Raw genomic sequence first — 21357 nt, 5'->3', positions numbered from 1 at the left:
AGATTCATACATTGTATTGGATGTTGGGCTGGATGTGACAGGTTTAATGCACAAATGTGTATATATGTAATTTGTGTGAACAAGATAGAGATTGATGGTCTAGAACTGTTGTTAAGCATGCAAAAAATTTCCAACCAAAAAAGGCAATAATCTTGATATATTATTTATAGGCAATTTTGAGTCCTTTGCAAGCATTCCAAAACAAAGGCCAAATATGATAAGATTCATACATTGTATTGGATGTTGGGCTGGATGTGACAGGTTTAATGCACAAATGTGTATATATGTAGTTTGTGTGAACAAGATAGAGATTGATGGTCTAGAACTGTTGTTATAGAGAATGCAAATTGGCATCAACTGATTTCTGCCTAGGCTGGGAACCCCTCTGGCATACTAGGGAAACCTAATTTGAAGTTATAATGATTGCAGGTTTCTTTGGATGTGAAGCCCAAATAACTGAGGTTTGGACCCAAGATTAAAAGATGGTATTTGAAAGAGAAGCAGATAAGACATACTTTTGTGGCCTTCATAGATGGTATTTGAAAGAGAAGCAGATAAGACATACTTTTGTGGCCTTCCAGTGGGGACAAGACCCACTATCAAGATTTGGTCAGGTAAGGGGGAGGTGTTGGAAAAGCAGACCCCTAGAGGGTGTACCACAAAAGCGTTAATGGAGGCTTGTATATTGCTGGACTACAAAGTGTCTTGGGAGCAATCCTCTCTTGTTAATGAGGATGATAGATGAAATCTATTATGTTATTTGTTAAACAATGGGGAATAGAGTTGTGGGATGCAAAGATAAGTAGGTGACACCCACGGGGCTTTATTTTGATGTAATGAACTTTTTGTTATATATATATATATATATATATATATATATATAATTATTGGTCCAAAAAAAGATTCATACATTTTTTAAATTATGATAAGATTCACAGTTTTTTTTAAAAATTATGATAACTATTGATCCCAAAAAAAAAGATTCACTGTTTTTTTAAAACCACAAAAAGAGCATTTTGGTGCCACACTGATCAATTTTTTTGTTTTGCTGAATCATTGAAGGAGTTTTTGCTTCACTAAATCATTAAAGGAATAATTTAGCATCGAGTTATTTAACATTCATTCATTCATATGACAAAGGACATGAAGATAATATTATAATGGTTACCAAAATTCTATTTTGCATTAATTAATTAGTTGTGCAAGAGGAACCTTAGGGGGTGGTATTATAAGGTTTATTTTTCTTGCGTAAGAGGAACCTTGGTGAAGGCGGTGAGGATTTCTCTCTAGACTCTAGAGAGTTCAGATGGAGGCTATAAAAGCCTGCCTCTCTGTCATCTTTCTCTCTCTAGACACGAGCAGGTGGTGGAGGCGCGAGGAGGCAGACATGAGGAGGCGCGTTTTTCTCTCTCCGAAAGGCGGACACGAGGAGGATGGAGAGAGAGAGAGAGAGAGACGATGTCTGCGATTTGGATGATCACGTTGCAAATATTTTTTAAATTACTTTGAATTGATGGAGAGAGAGCGTTCGCTAACATTTGTGACTGCTTTTGGACGATCACGCCGCAAATATTTTTTTAAATTACTTTGAATTGATGAGAGAGAGCGTTCGTTAAAGTTTGTGATTTTAGACTTTTATCATTAATTGGTTGTGGGCACTAATTAATGGTAAAATTCACTAGACTTAAATGTGTCAAATTGTTAATGTACGTGTCGTGTCAATTGACACATATTCCTCACGGTTTTATGAGGGGCATTATTTAAACAATGGCCATACTTTTCGGAGAGAGTAGGTTACGCACATTATTTAAACGAAGGCCTTGCTGCTAGTTTAAGGTTTTCCATGCTACTGAGTGATACGCTCTCTCACAAACCCTACTATTGCCTCTCTCGCAGACAAGACCACCTCTCTATTTTCCTCTCCTCTCCGATCCCCCCTCTCTCTCATTCCTGCACAAAGTGATCTCTTTGCCTCTCTCGTGTATCTATCTTTGGCTCTCCTTGTGTAGCATAGGCAGATATCTTTTTGCCTCTCTCAATGTGGCAGTTTACAGGGCGGGTGTCTGTGTTTCGAGCACTTTGATACTCAATGGTGTGATGCTCGATGTCACCCAAGGGGGAGGAGGGGAGAGATATGAAGAAGGGGGACCCGACGAGGGCACTCGCAAGGGCAGACAGAGGAGGGATCAGGAAGGTAGTTGCAAGATTGTGCAAAAAAGTTACCCAAGGCATTAATTAATGAACATCTATCATCATCTGTCATACCTTTGATTCCCTTAGCAATAGTACAGCGTTCTTTTTTATGTGGATCAGTGAAGCCGCTGCGGATCATGGTGTGGGATTAGTTCTGCTTTGTAAATCGAGAGTTCGCATCAACAAGGTAAGAACATAAGCTTTCTAGACAAACCCTAATTCAAACTGTAGTTCATTTCAACTGAGTCTGAAACTCTTAACCCTAACCCTAGCTCTCTCCCCTGGAGATTATCGTAATCTGCTTCATTTTGACGCTTTTATGTTTTTTCCTTGCATGCCAATCTAGAAACCTATTTGTTTTCAAGAAAAATCCTAAACTGCCTGCGTTCTCTTTTCTTGGACTAGTGTGCTGTCGACTTTTCGTGATCATGTCAGTTGAACAAGCTTTAGAAGGATGGGAAGGCGTTCAAAGGCAAGGGCAAAACATTGCAGACCAGTTCCGCTCCCTTGCACAGGGATTAGGGTGTATGCTGCAGAGCCATCTCAGGTCATCTGGTGTCCCTTTGCAATCAGCAGGCCAACGGGTTTCACCCTTCACTGTGCCAGTGTCAGATGTACAATGCTGCGATCTGCCAAGCTCTCCTTGGCACTGGCCATGGATAGTCAAGCCGAGGCCAACAAAAGCCCGAGCTCCCTTTAACAGGGTTCAATTAAATGGGAAAAGGCGAAGTACAGAGCTTCTTGCTGAAGATGGAGCTTCTGATGATCATAGGGTTTCTATAAGCCAGGGAACCACAGGTATTCATGAGCTTGGGCAGCGTTTAGGCCAAGCTGGGGCTGCTTGTGTTGGTGGCTTTGTTAGCCAGTTTACAAAGCATTTCACTTCGCCAGTTCAAGGGGAAGCTGAGCCCAGGACAATCCCTCAGTCTTATCAACCTACTGCTAATGTAACTTTGGAATATCAAGGGGACCACATGGATTGGAGAGAAGCTGATGACACTGGTACATCTGTGAACAAGGGAAGGGTTGCAACCTGGAAGCGTTCTAGCAATGGCAGGCACAGGGGAGCTGATGAGTCACGAATGTCTCAGGATATAAGCGAGATTCAAGATGTTTCTAATGAAGAAATCCTTGCCTTGTTTACCAAACGGGAAGCACATAGACAGGTAGCCCATGGACATTCCTATGGCTTCGATTGGCTTTCTACCTATTTCATGAGCATTTAAGCTGGTGATTGTCGTATGTGCCTCGGTTTAGAGTTGACTCTGAAAGGTGGTGATAACAGGGAAGCGTCAATGTCATTACCACATATGACAGCAGGACACAGGAGGTGGAAAGCTCAGTCACAGCCCGAGGAGATTTATGGCGTGCAGAGGCCTCTCATGGTGGGAATAACTCAGCTAATGGACCTTCTCCACTATTTTTACTCCAAATAGGTCCTATTTTGTTTGTACGTGACACCACCCTCCTTTTGCCCATCCATCTTTCCAAGCAGCATTTACTCTGGTACGGATTTGACCGAAAGGTAATGTCTCTAGCTTTTTGTCATTCATGCTTAATAGTACTATGTTATTTAGAAGTGTTTGTGTGCTGTCTTCTTAAGAAGTCACTGAGAGGTTGCCATCTAATATGAAGGTAGAGACTTATCAGATTGACAATGTATGGAAACTAGTGCTTTTTGGCAAATAGGGACAGATAGAGGCCTTTTTTATTTTCTTGAAGACATGCTGTTCATTACTAGTAATGTTGCTGATCTCAGTCATTTCAGTTGTTTTAATTGTATCAATAGTGATTTGGTTCCTAGATCTCCTCTCTTGGGTTTCACTGTTCTTGCCTTTTGTGGTTGCCAGTATCTACAGGAATCACTTGTGGCTCCAGAAGTTTTTTGTTAGGATTCATGGTGATCTGCCCTAATTCAACTCGAAAACAAACTCAACAATGCCACAAATAGCCGCCTTGTCAATCTCTTGCAAGGCATGGGGAAAATAATAAAGGAAAAGCAAGTTAAGGCGATGGTGGATTGGATGGGTGTGAAGCAAAACAATGGCTGCAAGCGAGTAGATGCTTTGAAAGCTTAGATTGGCCCAAAATTTGCAGGCATAGGAGGGTGCCCCTTTGCTTTTGATTGGCTGCTCTAAAGAGAACACGCTTTAAACCCCATGATTTTAGAGCGGAAAAGTTGTGCTCTCAGCCTAATATAGCATGCACACTCCTATATAAGCCCATGTCACTAGAAAAAGCAACTTACACAAACAAATTTGGACACCCCCAAATTTAACAGCCTCAAACCAAATCTAACCTTGCCATGACTAGTCAACCCCTACAACTTGTACTTCTGTTATACGTTGTATTATTTTACAACTTGAACACGGCAGCCACGTGGACGTTGGCTCTTTGCTATGCTAATTAATATGACCCTTTACCTGGATGGACAGCCTTGCAGCTCTTGGACATGCCACAAAAAACAACAAAATTAAGTTGGTTAAGAAACAAAATAATTAACCAACCAACTTTCTTTCATATCACAATCTGCCCTGGCCCAAAAGTAGCAAACATACTAGCCTCACCACCGATCACTTGGGCGTATGTGATCTCTCTAATTGCTCGGGACAGAGGTTGGGGTTGGTTTACTAGCTCCATCCTTGCATTTGATACATCACACACAAATATCTAGATATTATTTTTACTCCCTTTAAGAGGTGGTTCACACACAAACACAAGTGGGTGTTTACTCCTTTGTTGGAGGTTGTTCACACACACACACACACACATATTCAGGCTTAATAGCCTTTCACACTTAGAACCAGGCTTAATACCCTTACACACAAACATACTGCCACACTTATATGAGTGGGTTCACACAAGTAAGACCTTGATTCCCAACAATCCACCCCTCAAGTGATTATCTCACACTACCACACTTATATGAGTGCGTTCACACAAGTAAGTTCTTGATTCCCAACAATCTCCCCTTCAAGTGATTATCTCATACTGTGTCAAGGATAAATCTAGGCTTATGGCTCCAGTTTCTCATGCTAGTTATGAAATCCCACGGATAGAGTACACATAGCATTAGCCTTCAGGTCACGGTTCACAACAGAAAACAAAACACAGAACAACACATGACTTGGACTTTGAAAAGCCCTTGAACAAACACACAAACATTTGACATACACGTGACAACACACATTTGTGCTTTGTGGCACCACATTGATTATCACCACCCCTTGATAACAACTTGGCTTACTCATTTGGTGGCTTAGAGGTTGAATCATTACATAGAACAATTTTTTTTATGTTATGCTTCAGAAAAATTAGGGTACGCTATAGGAGGTTGTAGCAACTCTCCAATGCTTGATATATGCCCTCAATTTTGAAAAATGTTGGGGGAGTTGAGATTAAGGCTTTGATCAACCGGTATTTTGTAGGAATTGGAAAAAGGCCCAAATTTGTTTTTTATGTACCTTCTGACAGATGCAAGTATTGCTGTTGAATATAATATTTTGTTTGTTTTAATTGGAGTCGGCCATTGCTGGGTTGTTTGCACAGTTGAGGAGAGATGTAAGCTGCATAGCTTGTGAGTTTCTTCACAAGTGCCAGGCTGTTATAGAGAGTTGCGCACAGTTGATGGCGAGCTGCTTCACAGTCGTAAGTGGGTACACGTGTGAGGGAGTTACTAAGCGTAGCCAGTTGATGGCAATGGGGAGTACAATTGGGCTACGCCGTAGCAAGGCGAGTGGTATAGTTGGCGTGGCTTGAGGATGTGCAAATAGACTGTTGGGAAGAGGCTTCAGCAGCGTATAGTTTGTATGCATAGCAATGATGGCTGCGAGTGCGTGGTAATTACACGGAGTCCTCTAAGGTGAGAAAAGCTACGACTTTTCTCAAAGGCAATGCATTGCAGTGGTGGTCTACTCTTCTTTTGCAGGGCATAGCACCATCTACTTGGGTACAATTTAAACAGGTGTTCTCTTCCGTATGGCTCACATCTACTTTTGAGGTGGATGTAATGACAGCATGGCACGAGTTGGATGCATCAAAGTGTGAAAATCTTGAAGATTACAACAAGAAGTTTTGGGAAGCTTTACTCCCAGTTACTTCTTACCGTGCGGTGCCTTTGTCTGAGCAGGTGGAGAAGTATTGTTGTGGGCTGCCCAAGGAAGTGCGTGACTATTGCATCAAGACTCGAGTAACAAACATGTCACAGATGATAGAAGATGACATCCATGGCTATGGTGTTGGAGCCAAGAGTGATAGAGAGAGAGAAGAAAGCAAGAACGTTATATTAACGTCTACAAAAGGCCAAAATGATCTATGAGACCAAAAGGATTACGTCATGTCCATTTAATACATCATCATGGGTACTAAAATGAAATGAAAGAAAATGACAAAGCTAAATTGCTAGAGTTGATCCATGTACAAAGAGCATAGGCTCGCATATCATCCTATGGGGTGTTGCGAGCATGGCACTCAGAGTGGTAAAATTGAGTCAGTGTGAGGGAGTCCTGTGATGATGTAAAATAAGGGCCTTGATCCTCCTATGGTGCGCGGGCATGGTCGGGGGTTCCGGGTCGAGGTCGTCGACCTCTGCATAGCTATGTGGCTCTGTCCAGTGTCACTTCTCTTGATCAGGCTCCTACATCAACCTGGGGTTCAGATAGGGTAGAGAAAGAGAGAGAGAGCTAGAGAGCAAGTGAGAAGTACACAACTCAAGAATGATGTGATATTTGCTTGATTAATTTTCAATGAAGTACATGTACCTTTAATAAGTACAAAGGTTCTCCTCTCGACATCAATGCTTATGTCACATCACACACAAATATCTAGATATTATTTATACCCCATCTAAGCAGTGGTTCACACACATAAGTGAGTGTTTACTCCTTTGCTAGAGGATGTTCACACATGCACACACATATTTAGGCTTAATAGCTTTTCACACAAAGAACCTGGCTTAATAGCCTATACACAAACATACTATGACACTAATATGAGTATCCATAGCCATCCAAAGCTAATGAGAAATGCAACATTCTCCTCTTCTGGAGTCAATATGCCTAATCAGTGTAGGGAAACAATGAACAATAAATATGATTCTACCAAAAGCCTCCACGACTCTACCAGCTGCACTTAGTCCAACAAGTAGTAAGTGAAGAGCAAAGTCTTGCATGCACAACCAAGTCCCATTTTGAACTAGTGTCCTAGTATCCAAGACATACCCTTTCTTGTCCTACATACACAATGGCTAGTTGGTCCAAGTGTCCTACTCTTGTATCACAAACGTGATCTCTTCGAGAGTCCAATCGACAAGCTTGTCTATCATGGTCCGAGAATCGTACACTTGACCTTAGGGTCCGGGAATTGTACCACTTGACCCAAGGATCACCACTTGATTATGTACTTGGCATAGATCTGGGAATCATGCCACTTGACCTATCTTTCCAAAACCAGGCTCTGGGCTCTGGGAGTAGTGTGAGAATTCACAGTAGAGCAGCGTCGGTCCAAGCTATAGTGGTTGAGTACTTTAGGTATGGTGCGGTATTGCATGCGTACGAGTATGTAAATTACGCATCGGGATGAGTACTTTAAGTACGTTTACTTTTTTTTAAAAAAGTGTATATAAAAAAAACACATATTATAAATCATTCATAATTTAGCAACACTGGTACACAAAGATGCACAAAAAACAATTGAAATGCAAACATGTATGCTATATAAATGTCAAATGAGCTGTCAAATGAGTTGCACTGCATACAACAATCTGTGGTACACAAATTTTGTCATTACGGAACAGTAAACCATTCCGAATCATAAACTGGCCTCCTGCAGCCTGAATGGTAGACTGCTCAGTCATCGAGTCTTGGTCAATCAATGAGCTCCCGTCTTGGATCTTCTGCCAAAATGGACCAAAATAACTATCAGTCTTGCAAAGCCCTCTCAATGATTGAAATAAGTTAGTAGAAATCTCGGTGAACGACAAAGTATTCACCTCTCTAATCCGACTAAGCGCATCTGCAATACTATTCATGGACCCTTTCCGATAACGGATCTCAAAATCAAAATCTTGCATTAACTCTGTCCAACGAGCTTTCCTGTTGGGTGTTGGACTCACACACTCACACACACAAACCTGCACATTAGGGTTAGGTGCAGGGTAGAGAAGTTGACACACAGAAATGAGAGAGAGAGAGAGAGAGAGAGAGAGAGAGAGAGAGAGAGAGAGCCAAAAGTGTGGTATCCATAAAATGCAAGTCAACCCTTGCATGTGTGCCACATCCATATAATATAGAAGTACAAAATATTATATGTTAGAGTGTCCTTTCACACTTGATGTCCAAGGGGAAAAACCACATGGGAAAAAGTGCCCTTGGTTAAGCCCTGTTCACACATAGCACTACCATAAGTGAGCATATGCCTACAAATTCCCCCTGTAGTGGAAGTGTGAACCTGTACAAGGTAGCAGATTACTCTCTGTATGAGAGTAAGCCCAAAGCTTTGCGGAAAGCTTCAAACTTTTCTCGAGGTAAAGCCTTTGTGAATAGATCTGCAACATTATCCTGTGTAGGGCAATAAGATAAACTGATCTCCCCTGCATGTAGCCTCTCTCTGACATAGTGATGATGAATCTCTATGTGCTTGGTACGTGCATGAAATACTGGATTTCGTGCCACGGCCATAGCACTCTGGCTATCAGTGAGAATGGTGGTGGGTGTCTGCTGACACTCACGAAGATCAGCCAATAGTCTCCTCAACCATACACAATCAACTGGAGCTGTAAAGACTGCCCTGTACTCAGCCTCACAAGTAGATGTAGCAACAGTGGGTTGCTTTTTACTCAACCAAGATATGCATGAACTGCCAAGAAAAAAACAATTCCCACTGGTGGATTGTTTGGTATCATAATCACCAGCCCAATCTGAATCACTGTATGCATAAAGCTGCAAGCTGCCCCCCCCTGGGATAGAACAAACCAAGATCTAGGGTACCCTTAAGATAACGAAAGATGTGTTTGACTGCTTGCCAATGCTCTGTGCCTGGGCTGTGCATGAATTTGCTCAACAAAGACACCCCAAAAGATATGTCTGGCCTCGTGTTACACAAGTAAATGAGGCATCCCACTGCCTGGCTGTAAATGCCGGCCTCAAAAGGCTCTCCAATATCATGCATAGTAAGCCGTACACCTGGTTCTACCGGAGTAGAAATGGGCTTACATTCATCCATGTGAAACCTTTTTAGCAAACTTTTTATGTACTTAGTTTGCTGCATAACAATGCCATCATCTGTAGCATAAACTGTATGCCGAGATAGTAGTGTAAAGGCCCCAAATCTGACATATCAAATTCAGCTTTCAAATCAGCTTTGAAATCTGAAATTTGTGCTTTGCTTGTACCTGTAATGAGCATGTCATCTACATACAAGATGACTATGAGAATATCGACATCGGTTTTCTTCACATACAATGTGCTTTCAGCTGGACTATTCTCAGAACCTTGGCTGGTGAGATGAGCATGTATCTTATCATACCAAGCTCTTGGAGCTTGCTTTAACCCATACAATGCTTTGTGCAACCTGCATACTTTATGTTCCTCACCAGGAACTACAAAACCAATGGGCTGATTTACATATACTTCCTCCTGTAAATCCCCATTTAAGAATGTAGTTTTGATATCCAATTGATGCACTTTCCATCCTTTATGGGCAGCCAATGCAATCACAGATCTTATTGTGGTCATTCTCGAAGTAGGAGCAAAAGTCTCTTCATAATCTATTCCCTTTTTCTGGGAGTAGCCTTTTGCCACAAGTCTTGCTTTGTACCTGTCAATAGTACCATCAGACTTTCTTTTGACTTTGTACACCCACTTTGTTCCAATTACATGCTTGCCTTTAGGCAATTCCACAAGATCCCATGTATTATTCTTCATGATAGAAGAAATTTCAGCTTGCATAGCTTGCAACCAATTCTCATTCTTGTCCATCAAACATGTCCTGTAAGCCTGTATCATTGCTTTTATACAAGCTGACCATGGGCTGTTCTGAATTTTCAGCAAATACCACATCTCTACTGACAAAAATCCTCCGTGTAGTTGGATTATAAAGATGGTATCCTTTGCTCTCATTGCTGTAGCCCACAAAAATGCATTTAATTGCTTTGTCATCTAGCTTTGTTCGGAGTTGTTCTGGCACATGTGCATATGCCAAACACCCAAATGTACGCATATAATCCACTGTTGGCTTTCGGCTATACCAAGCCTCAAATGGTGTTATGGTTTTCAAAGCTTTTGTTGGACACCTGTTCAACACATGAGCTGCACACATTATAGCTTCCATCCACATAGGTATGGTCGTTGAGTGTCGTATCAAGACTCAATTTTTGCACAAGTTTGTAGTTAACAAAGTTATGCGAAGTGCCATGGTCTAAAAGAATGTGAATTTTATGGCCATTCACTTCTCCATAAACTCGGAGAAGATCATGCAAGCCAAATACTTTAGAATTGAACAGACAATCAGAACAAGTACTAGAGCGAGAAAGTACAGTTATTGACGTACCTGTCAAAGACAACTGATTAGCTGCCTTTGGCTTGGGTCCAGCGTTCGTCTTGGTACCCTTTTGCTTTGGGCACTCGTTACGCATGTGTCCTTTTTCTTCGCAGATAAAACAACGTCCTTTCTTCTTGAGCTTTAAAGCCCTAAGGAGTCGTTTCTTCTTCGCTGGTGTCGAACTTGAACTCTTCGAAGGTTGGTCCGAAGACTTCTCTTTTGTCGTGTTAGCCATAGGTGCGGAGAACTTTCTTTTATGCTTGTTCCCCTGCTTGGTAACGGGTTTCGACTTGGAAGAGACCATCGTATCATCATAGATACGAGCTGAATGAATGGCCTCGTCCAATGTTTTACATTTGTTATTTTTAACCTGTAAACGGTACGAGTCTGGTAAACCAGCTACGAAAAACCCCAAAAGAGTAGTGGGATCCATCTTTGTAGCTTTCATCTGCAAGTCACGAAACGTCTGGAGGTAGACCTCATAAGTGAGGTGCTGCGAGGTCATGGTCAAAGCTGAAAACCGGGCAACAACATCATAATCATCCTCTTTCTTGAGGAATTCCTTCTTGAAGAAGTCTTCGAATTGTGCCCAAGTCGTTGGCTTAGGGTTGAGTTCCTTCCACCAAAGCAAAGCTTTGCCGGACAGGAAACCTGCTGCTAACTGGATCTTCTTTCCATCATCATATGGATGAAACTGAAAGTGAACTTGCCACTTGTGTAGCCACGTGTCCACGATCTCCTTGGTGTGCTGCTTTTGCTCGCCCCCGAACGGTTCCGGAGTAATGTTGGGGCCTAAAGCTGAAGCCAAGGTATCCATACCCGAGAAAGTAGAGAGGGTAGTGGTCAAGAGAGCGATGGAGTTCTGCAAAGCTTGCATCTGAGCTGCGATTTGTGCCTGACGTTCCGATGAAGAAGCTTCGAGAGCTACTTTGAACTCTTGGAAATCTGATTTTGACACAAAATCGTCAAAAAGATCGGGAACGGTACCTTCCGTAGCCGACAAGCCTTCGCATTCCACGAGGGGCTCCAACTCCGATTCTTGGGTCACCATCGTGAAGAGGGTACGCGGAGAGAAAATTCGATCTTTGCACAATAAAAGTGCGAGTGAACTTGAGAGCTTGAGAGCTTGAAAACTTTTAGAGATGTGTGGCAAGAAGCCCACTTAAGGGGTTTATAAAGATAGCCCCAAAAGCTAAAAATCTCCAAAAGCTAGGCTTAGCTTTTGCTTTGCTTTTGTGTTTTTTTATTTAAAAAAAAAATATAAAAATAAAACACCTTTGAAACCTTGGAGGATGGGTCTTTTAAAACTTAAAAAAAATTTTAACTCCCAAAAAAAACGAAAGCTCTGAAAAAAAAACGTGCTTTCCTTGCCTTCTTTTTTTCTTTCCTCCTGGATTAGTGCCGTCGGCTGGTTGCAGGCGTCACATGTGCAGTGATCGCCATCTTTGCTGCCAGCTTGCTTTCCAGCATCTGCGCCAGCCTCACGTAGGTCTTGCCACTAGACTGCGTGGGCTTGGGTGGCTACCTTGCCTTGCCTTGCCTTGCCTGGCTTGGGCGTCGGCCTGGCCTGGCCTGGGCCGCCTGCGTAGGCCTAGCTACGTAAGCCTATTCGCCTGGCTGCCTGGCTACGCAGGCCTGGCCGCCTGCAAATAGAGCCTTAGACGCCTGCCAGCAGGGCTGCCCTTGCACGCTGAGCTGGCTGCCAGTTTTATTGCCTGCACAGACTCGACTACCAATCGCCTGCTCACCAGCGTTCGACCAGCATGCCACAACCGCTTCTCTCTCTCTCTCTCTCTCTCTCTCTCTCTCTCTCTCTCTCTCGTGTTCAATGAAAAGCAACGTGCAACGTGCTTTTTCTGTTTCTCTCCCTGCAGTTCATGCGACTGCACAAACAACTTCCCTACTTCGTGCAAAGCAATCAACCCTTCCTAAACTACCACCTCCCATCAACATGGGTTTCTTTGATGAAGAAAAAACACATACTATTCTGAAAACAGCAGTATGCACAGAAAAAACAGCAAGCTTTTTAACACATACCTTTCTTCGACCTCACCTTCTCTACCTATCGACTTACTCGTTCACGAGGTATGCTCTGATACCACTGTCAAATCCCCACGGATCTCGTCGTGATCGTTCTTGGTTCGAGACTCGAAACCTGCAAACAAACGAACAAACAAACAACAAGGGGTCCTTGACTCACCACCCAACCATGACAGCCGTGGGCAAGCCCACAGACTTGGCTGTCCCCACCGAGCCACGAGCTGAGCTAACTAGGATGACGTACCGACCAATCTCCTCCTCGTGACGTCCCATACCGCCACGAAGCTGCCCTCGCGGACCTCGAGATCGCTGTCGGCCTCGACTGCGTAAAGCAGGTGCACGTCTGCACTAGATCCAGGCTCCAAGACCATAGAGCTCTCACAAACTCGCGAGACTCTCTATATCCCAATAATTAACCTTGGCCACCCTTTTATAAGCTCTTGGCCGGTCATCGGGCTTCCACACTTGGACGCCCGCCCGTCCATACTTAGGTGCCCGCCCGTTAGTATTTCCCTAACTCAGCTCGTCAATCAGCCTGCCTAGTTCCAAGCTTCCCCAAGCCTCGAAACTAGTCTTGCGTGCGTGTAGCACATGGTAGATACACACTGTGCACGCGACACTATCATAGATTTCTTGTGGCACATGCTTACATGGCCCGATGCCAAAACCCTTTGTTTGTGACAAATGTGCCTTCAGCTTGGTGACACTGCCATGGTGCTTATCAGCACAAAAGTTGCATTTCCACTTTCCGGAGCCCGAGCCACCATATCTAGACTCAAAGGTGACATTGTTCCAAAGAGAATCACCTGTTCGAGGCATCCTACAAGGCGGGGATAAATGCAGATTGTTGGCCTTGAAAGTGCGACACACAACATAAACTAATCTCATTATATGATTCATGATTTTAATTGTCATCTTGGCCAACAATAGAGCAAGGGGAAGAGAAGGTAGATAGCCTTAGAAGTTAGGTCTCAATAGAGCAAGGGTGGACCGTGGAAGATATGCCATAAATATTGATGGAAGAGAAAAAAGTGTGCTGCTTTGTGAGTTGTGCAGGGAAAACCAACATAAAGCAAAACATGACATTACCCCTTTGGAAGACCTCCACAAGGCCCAAGGACACCAAGGAGCAGGCGGGCTGACACAAGCGATGGTAGGCTGGCACACAAATCGGCGAAAAGTCGCATGCGGCCGCCATTGGGAAACGTGAACGAAAGTGCGCTGTGCAAAACGATTCGTTTTTTAGGTTTTTAAAATTGCATGATGAAAAAAACGCGTTTCGTACAGGACGAAACGTTTCGAAATGTTTCGTACGTTTTGAACCTGTACGAAACGCGTTTCCATGCAACTGTGGTCGGATCAGAGAGGTGAATACTTTGTCGTTCACTTTCCACCGACTTATTTCAGTCATTGAGAGGGCTTTGTAGGACTGATAGTTATTTTGGTCCATATTGGCAGAGGATCCAGGATGAGAGCTCATTGATTGACCGAGACTCAGTGGCTGAGGAGCCTACCATGTAGGTTGTGGGAGGCGAGTGGATGATTCGGAATGGTTTACTGTTTCGTAATGACAAAATTTGTGTACCACAGGTCTCGGACATTAGGACCAAGATTCTTAAGAAGTGTCACGACGCCCCTTCTGCTGGACACCCCGGGATACACAGGACATTAGTTTTAGTGAAACACACTTTCTATTGGCCAAAGATGAAAGAGTATGTAGAAGATTATGTCCTCAAGTGTCAGGTTTGTCAAGCAAATAAAGCTGAACACTTTAGATATGTTGGGATGTTGCATCCTTTGCAAATCCCAGGAAAGTATTTCCATGGATTTTATTACTGGATTGCCAAGAACATGTCAAGGCCACGATTCTATTTGGGTTGTGGTGAACCGCTTGAAAAAAATGGGTAGATTTTTACTTACACGGAAGACTGTTACAGCTACGCAATTAGCAAGGCAGTTTATCGAGCAATTGTTTAGACTGTACGGTTTACCGCATTGATAGGGACTCTAAGTTTACAAGTGACTTTTGGAGGCTTGTTTTTGAGAAGTTGGAAACATTGAATCTGAGTTCTTGAGATCATCCTCAATCTGATGGCCAGACTGAAAGGGTGAATCAGACTTTGGAGGACATGCTTCGTGCATGTCTCCAAAGACAAGGTTCATGGGAAGATTATCTTCCCATGTTATAATTTGCATATAACAATACTAAGCATACGAGTACAGGTTTTAGTCCTTTTATATATATGTATGGATTTCAACCTAGATTACCTGTTATCGTGGGATTTTCAGGACTTCAGCATGATGCAACGCGTACTTTTTTGCAAGACATGCAAGAAATGTTACAAGTTGCAAAGGAATCTATTAGAAGTGCTCAAGACAGATACATATTTTATTCTAATAGACATCGTTCACCAAGAGAGTTCTCTGAAGGAATAATGGTGTATTTGCGAGTTTCGAAAGATTCCAAGACTTTACGGACGGATCGATCTCCGAAATTATCCCCTAGATATTGCGGACCATTTTGGGTTATATGTCGGATTGGTTCAGTTGCATATGAATTGGATTTGCCTTCTCATGTGAAAGTTCATCTCGTGTTTCATGTCAATAGACTTAAGGAAGTATTGGGTGGAACAGATCAGTTAGTTACTCTTCAAGAAATCATAGCTGTCGAGGATATGACATTTGTGTCACATGAACCGGAAAAGATTCTTGGATTTCGCGAAAGACAATTGCAGCATACGCTACTCACGGAATATAAGTTCAAGTGGAAGGATCGTGTTGAGGAGGATGCTACATGGGAGACATTGACTACCCTTCAGAGGGACCCCTGGGTTTTTACTGAGCTCAGAAGTGAGCTCTTAGAGGAAGTCATGTGCACAGTGTGTATCTATTGTGCGCAACATGCACACAAGACTAGCTTTGAGGCTTGGGGAAGCTTGGAGCTAGGCAGGCTGATTGGTGAGATGGGCTGGCGGGCACCCAAGTATGGACAGACGGGCGCCCAAGTGTGGACGGTCAAGAGCCTATAAAAGGGTGGCCAAGGGTAGTCAGTTGGTCATAGAGTTTCGTGAGTCTTTGCGAGAGCTCTACGGTCAGGAGCCTGGATCTAGTGCAGATGTGCACTTGCTTCATGCAGCTGAGGGTGACAGAGTCTCGAGGCCCGCGAGGGTAGTGCCATGGTGGTATGGGACGTCATGGAGTGTAGAGATTGGTTGGTGCGTCTTGCTAGTTAGCTCAGCTCGTGGCTCGGTGGGGATAGCCCATAGTAACATAAAAACCCGTTTTGCCCTCTTGAAACGGCATGAAACGTTTCTGGCACGAAACGTTTCGAAACAAAACAAAACCTGCCCATCGAAACGGTGTTTCACCCAAATGTAAAGTGAGGTCACAAAAAAGGGCAAAAGTTTTTTTTTTTTTTTTTGCAAATGCGATTTTTGCCGTCGTTTCCATCCTTGTTTGCTGCCCATTTGCCAGTTCACGCCTCTGATGCTTCTTCTCGGCCGCAACCTGTTACTCTGCCTCCTCTCCTCGTCCACTCCTCCTTTTCGCTCCTTCACTTCTTCTCCTCCACGCCTCCTCTTCCTCTTCCCTTTTCCTCTTTCTCTCTTCTCCTCCACCGTCCACCCCTCCTCTTCCCTCCTCCTCTCTCTCTCCTTTTCTTGTCTTCCAAGTTTCTCTCCTTTTCTTCTCACCTCCTTTCCTTTTCTTCTCACCTCCCTCTTCCCTTCTGACTTGTTTCTTTCCTCCTCTCTTCCTCTCCTTTTCTTGCCCAAATTTTGAAAATACCAAAAAACCTACTCCCAAAATCGTGAATTTCATACCCACTAGTCCCAAAAAATGTATCTTCATCTTTCTGTTGGCTATGTTATAAATTTGGTATGTGTATATAATTAGTGTCATTTCGAAACCTGTGTTTCGTCCAAAACAAACAAAACGAAACCTTCGAAACAACGAAACAACGAAACGGACGAAACATTTCATGTTACTATGGGATAGGATTTGTGGGTTTTTCCCATGGCTGTCATGGGTGAGTTAGGCGTGCACCCCCTTCACGTTGTTTGGCTTTGTTTTGCAGGTTTCGAGGCGTGTTTCAGGATTGCTCTACGAGGAGATCCGTGGGGATTTGACAGGCATTGACACGATCCCACAACTGTGCTTGAGCCTCCTGCTCCTTCCTAGCTGAAAGTGAAAGCTCCTCCTCCTCCAACTATGGCCGTGAAACTCTAACCACAATGAAATCAGCCAAATCATAAGACTCTAGGATAGACTCCATCATTACCTTTCGGATGCCATAGTTGGTCCCGTCCAACTATCGTTCCACCGGGAATGTCGGGAGGGTGGGGATCTTCACATGCTTCTCAACCATCTCGTGCAAATCTGCCATCTTGAGGGTTCACAAGGTCTTGTGAAGGAAGGATGGGTGGGAAAAAAAATTGAAGAAGAGGCTGCATGTGCTATGCAAGGTGGTTGTCCAGTAATGATGGCCGCCTTCTACTTGCTTCTCCACGTCCCGAATAGCCCATAAATTCTCCAATCAGCACCTAAAAAACAGCAACCCTTAAGCTCTTACTATCTCCAAGCTTCAACCCACCTGGGGCTTTGATACCATGTCGGAATGCACAACGGAAATGAGACAAAGTACTGTGAGAGAGAAAACACAGAACTGTAGGAGAGAGAGAAGCTGTATAAACTCTACTATATACACAAGATCTAGCACAATACTGGTGTGGGGGGCAAGGCATGCATATATACTACTTGGGGTAGGCAGTGGGCCAGTAGCAATTGGGCCGACATCCCCCAGATTGGCCCACGGCTGGATTATGTCCAGTCGGCCAGTATTATATTAGTCACCAAGCAAACCTAGAGTCGGCCAGTGACAGGACAAGTCGGCCAACACACCACGACTAGGGAAAAAACATGGACAATGAGGAAAAATGGAGAATACTCCTAACCGGGCGGACACACCCACAACGGAGGCCCTCACTCCCTCCTCAGTAATATGGTACAGAAAGGAGATGATTGCTAACAGGGAAGTGGCTCAAGACCATGAACCGGGGCTGTGGTACCATGTTAGAAAATGCAGTCAATGGGAGAGAAGAGGAGATAGAGTAACACTTGATTACATGAACACACTCTCGCACGAGAGAGAGAGAGAGAGAGAGAGAGAGAGAGAGAGAGAGAGAGAGAGAGAGAGAGAGAGAGAGCAAGGGAACTTGCTTAAGGTTGATTGCACTTATGAATAATGTTACATGAGGGTCCTATATAGAGGCACTGGACCTAGCCTCCAAGTGCGTGCACTAAAGTGTATTCACATTAATCTTACACTTGATTAAAAGACTGTTCACATCATAGTAGCAGGGGAACCCCGTTTCCCCCCATTGGGAACGGTGGAACGCGTTCCCCCATCGCGTGGACAAGTGGAACGCCGGGAACGCATGCTGGAACGTGGCGGTGATCGAAAAATGGTGGAACGGCAGGGAACGTGGGTGGAACGCTAGGTGGAACGCGCCAGGGAACGCTAGCCTGCCGTTCCCCCACGTGGGAACGTGCAGGTGACGTGGAATTTTTTAAAAAAATGAAGCCCGTAAGCCTTGCAGCGCTGGGCGCTTTTCGGAAATTCGCACAAGCCCGTACGCCGCCCGTCGCATTTCGGAGTTCACGCCGTTGCTGTCCACGACTCCACGAGTACAGCCGCCAGGCTCCAGCGCCCGTACTGTCCTGCCCGTACAGCAGCGCCCGTACACTGTACAGTCCTGCCCGTACAGCAGCTGTACTTTCAAGTTTCAACTCCTGAGTCTTGACATTCTGTACTGCAGCCTGCTGCCTGCATAGTACAGTACTACAGTCGCCCCAGCCACCACTGGCAGCCAGGCCCCCAGCCCTTGCACTGTGCAGACTACAGTCATCTAAAAGGCAAGGCAGCAAGAAGCTTTTCTCTTTTTTTTTTTTGAACTTTGAACTTTTGGTGTTTTAAAAATTACCTATGGTGAATCACAATCTGGACTGCACACTGCACAGTGCACAGTCTCTCCCCATTAAACAGAAGAAAAAAAAGGACTCATTTCTCTGGAATGGTTAACTTTGAAAGCCTATTCAACTTTTTGTCCGAATTTGCAGACATCATGGCTTACTCGGGTTCAAAGCGATCAGCTTCGAATGCTACTTGGTGGGACGAGGTTGAAAGGCTAGAAAGGTATTCATCTAAGGGAGGTGCAACACGATGGAAATGCAAGCAATGTAACAAAGAGAAGTCAGGAGGAGCAAACCGTGTCAGAGCACATCTATGCCATGTGAACAATGAAAAAGCACAAGTGAACAAATGCCCAGGGACAACACCTGAAATGCGTAGAGAGCTTTTGGCAAAGTACCCAAGTGAAGAGGAGAAAGCATGTGCACGAAAGAAACCGGCAGTTGATGCATCTTACTTCAGTAGACAAGGGGAAGATGTACACTTGGGAGATGGACAACAGTATGGAGGACTTGGGAGCTTTGCATTTTCCCAAGATTCGCAGTCTATGGGTGCAAGTTCCGGCAAGCAGCAAACCTTGGGAGCAGCTTGGGATCCCCGCAAGAAAGAGAGGGTAGATGCAGCTGTTGCAAGGTTCTTTTATCATGATCATGTAGCATTCAATGTTGCCAGGTCTCCATATTTCATTGAAATGGTCCAGGAGATTGCACGGTATGGCCCAACATACAAGCCTCCTTCATATGAGACCATACGCACCACCTTGTTGCAAAAGGAGAAAGCTGCAATTGAATGTGCTTTAGAGTCTGTGCATGAAAGTTGGGCAAAGAATGGTGTGTCACTTATTGCAGATGGTTGGAGTGACACTCGAAAAAGGTCCATTCATGGCATGGTTGCTTATTCTCGAGGAAGAATGCAATTCATTTCCTCACATGATGCTTCTGGGACTGGAAAAACAGCAGATCAGCTTGTGGAAGAGTGGGCCGAAGGTATTGAGAAAGTTGGACCAGAGAATGTTATTCAGTTCTTAGCTGATGGTGAGGCAACAAATAGAGCAGCTGGTCTTAAGCTTGAAGACAGGTATCCGCATATCACATTCAGTCCATGCTTTGCTCATTGTTTGAGCAACTTATTGAAGGATGTTGGCAGCTTGCCATGGGTTGATCCACACATTCAAAAAGGCAAGGAGATAATAAGCTTCATTCAAAACCATCAGTTTATTTTGAATGAATTCCGCAAGAGATCGGCCAAAAAGGATCTCTTGAAGTACTCAGAGACACGCTTTGGTTATAACTTTCTCATGATGAAGAGGTTATCCAAAGTGCAATTGCCTTTGAAGCAGTTGGTTGTATGCAATGAGTGGATGGGATGGGCACTTTCTCGCTCAAGAGCCGGCATAGAGGTTGCAAGAACCATACAAGACTTCACATTTTGGGATGAAGTCAATACTATCAATGCTATGATGAAGCCGATCATGCGCTTGATGCGGATTGCAGATGGACGGGAGCCATGCATTGGCAAGGTTTATGAGGGGGCTGACCGAATGATCGAGAAAATAGGGGAAATGGGCTTGTCTGATGAGAAATATGCAGAGGTTCGAGAATTATGTGAAGCACGATGGAATGGTTATCATTCTCCTATGCATGCTGCAGCGTATGTCTTGGATCCCGAGTTCCAAGGATGTGGACAAGAGGCCGATGATGAGGTGATGGATGGTTGGGAGACAGTGCTTTCTAGGCAGGTTCGTGATGCAGATAAACGAAGGTTGGTGAAAGACCAACTTGGATTTTATCGCAGCAAGTTGGGAAGGTTTGGATCGGCTGATGCTCAGAGAGATAGGTTTAAGATAGGGGCTGCTTTATGGTGGGAGGATTATGGGGCTCGTACACCACAGCTTCAATCATTGGCAGTAAGGATCTTGTCTCAAGGTGCAAGCTCCTCTCCGATTGAGCAGCTATGGAGTGTGTTCGGCCATGTTGCATCCAAGAAGAGGAACAAATTTGGGACAAAACAAGTCAATGACTTGATTTTTGTAAGTGCTAATTTGCGCTTGCTTGGTGATATGGCATCTCCCAAACCAGAGAAGTTTATATTGCTTGATGATGAGTCCTCGGATGATGAGGAGACACATGGACTTGCAGATCCTGGTCAGGATGGGATTGAAGATTTGGATGCTGCAGATGTTGGTCTTGATGATATGGCTTTCTTGGATGACATAGATGATAGTCTCCTTGATGGCATCACTGGCAGTAGCCATGCATGATATCTCCTTACTATTTGCAATGTGCATGTCACCTTGAGGCTTGGACTTTGGACTTGGATTGTTTCTTTTTTCTAGGCTGTGCCAGCTGGGCCACATTTTGTGCTTTTTGTCACTTATGTCATGTATGATGTGGGCTAATTTATTTTGACTTGTGAGATCTGTTCAGTGTTAGTATCTAGCCATGCAAATTATGGTGCACTAGACTTTAGTGTGTCTCTGATTTGGTTATATAAATGTGCATTGTATGTTAAGATTTATCGTCATTTCTAGGAATTATCTAGGTCGTTCCCTGTTTCCGTTCCCCCTCGTTCCCGTTCCCCCTTTTTCTCGTTCCCGTTCCCCTGGTGGTGCTTTCGTT

At 44.0% G+C, this 21357-nt stretch overlaps 1 protein-coding gene across 3 annotated transcripts in view; it reads left to right on the top strand.

Moving 5' to 3' along the window:
• The first annotated feature begins 1782 nt into the window (after positions 1 to 1782).
• Positions 1783 to 21357, top strand: part of LOC147605654 (uncharacterized) — a 32342-nt gene continuing 12767 nt past the window's right edge. For 2 of the 3 annotated variants that reach the window (XM_086793564.1, XM_086793565.1), the window contains exons 1-3: positions 1792 to 2380; positions 2599 to 3359; positions 3479 to 3718. In XM_086793564.1, the coding sequence (XP_086649690.1) occupies positions 2622 to 3359; positions 3479 to 3718 (978 nt within the window). In that variant the 5' untranslated portion in view covers positions 1792 to 2380; positions 2599 to 2621. Of the gene's footprint in view, positions 2381 to 2598; positions 3360 to 3478; positions 3719 to 21357 lie in introns of all 3 variants that reach the window. The other variant, XM_086793562.1, reaches the window with a different exon arrangement.

The sequence above is a fragment of the Cibotium barometz genome, chromosome 59 (genome assembly GCF_041138505.1).
Source record: "Cibotium barometz isolate CiBa-2024 chromosome 59, ASM4113850v1, whole genome shotgun sequence".
Lineage (NCBI taxonomy): Eukaryota > Viridiplantae > Streptophyta > Polypodiopsida > Cyatheales > Cibotiaceae > Cibotium > Cibotium barometz.
The sequence above is the reverse complement of the archived record's forward strand: the minus strand, read 5'-3'. Positions and strand labels throughout refer to the sequence as shown.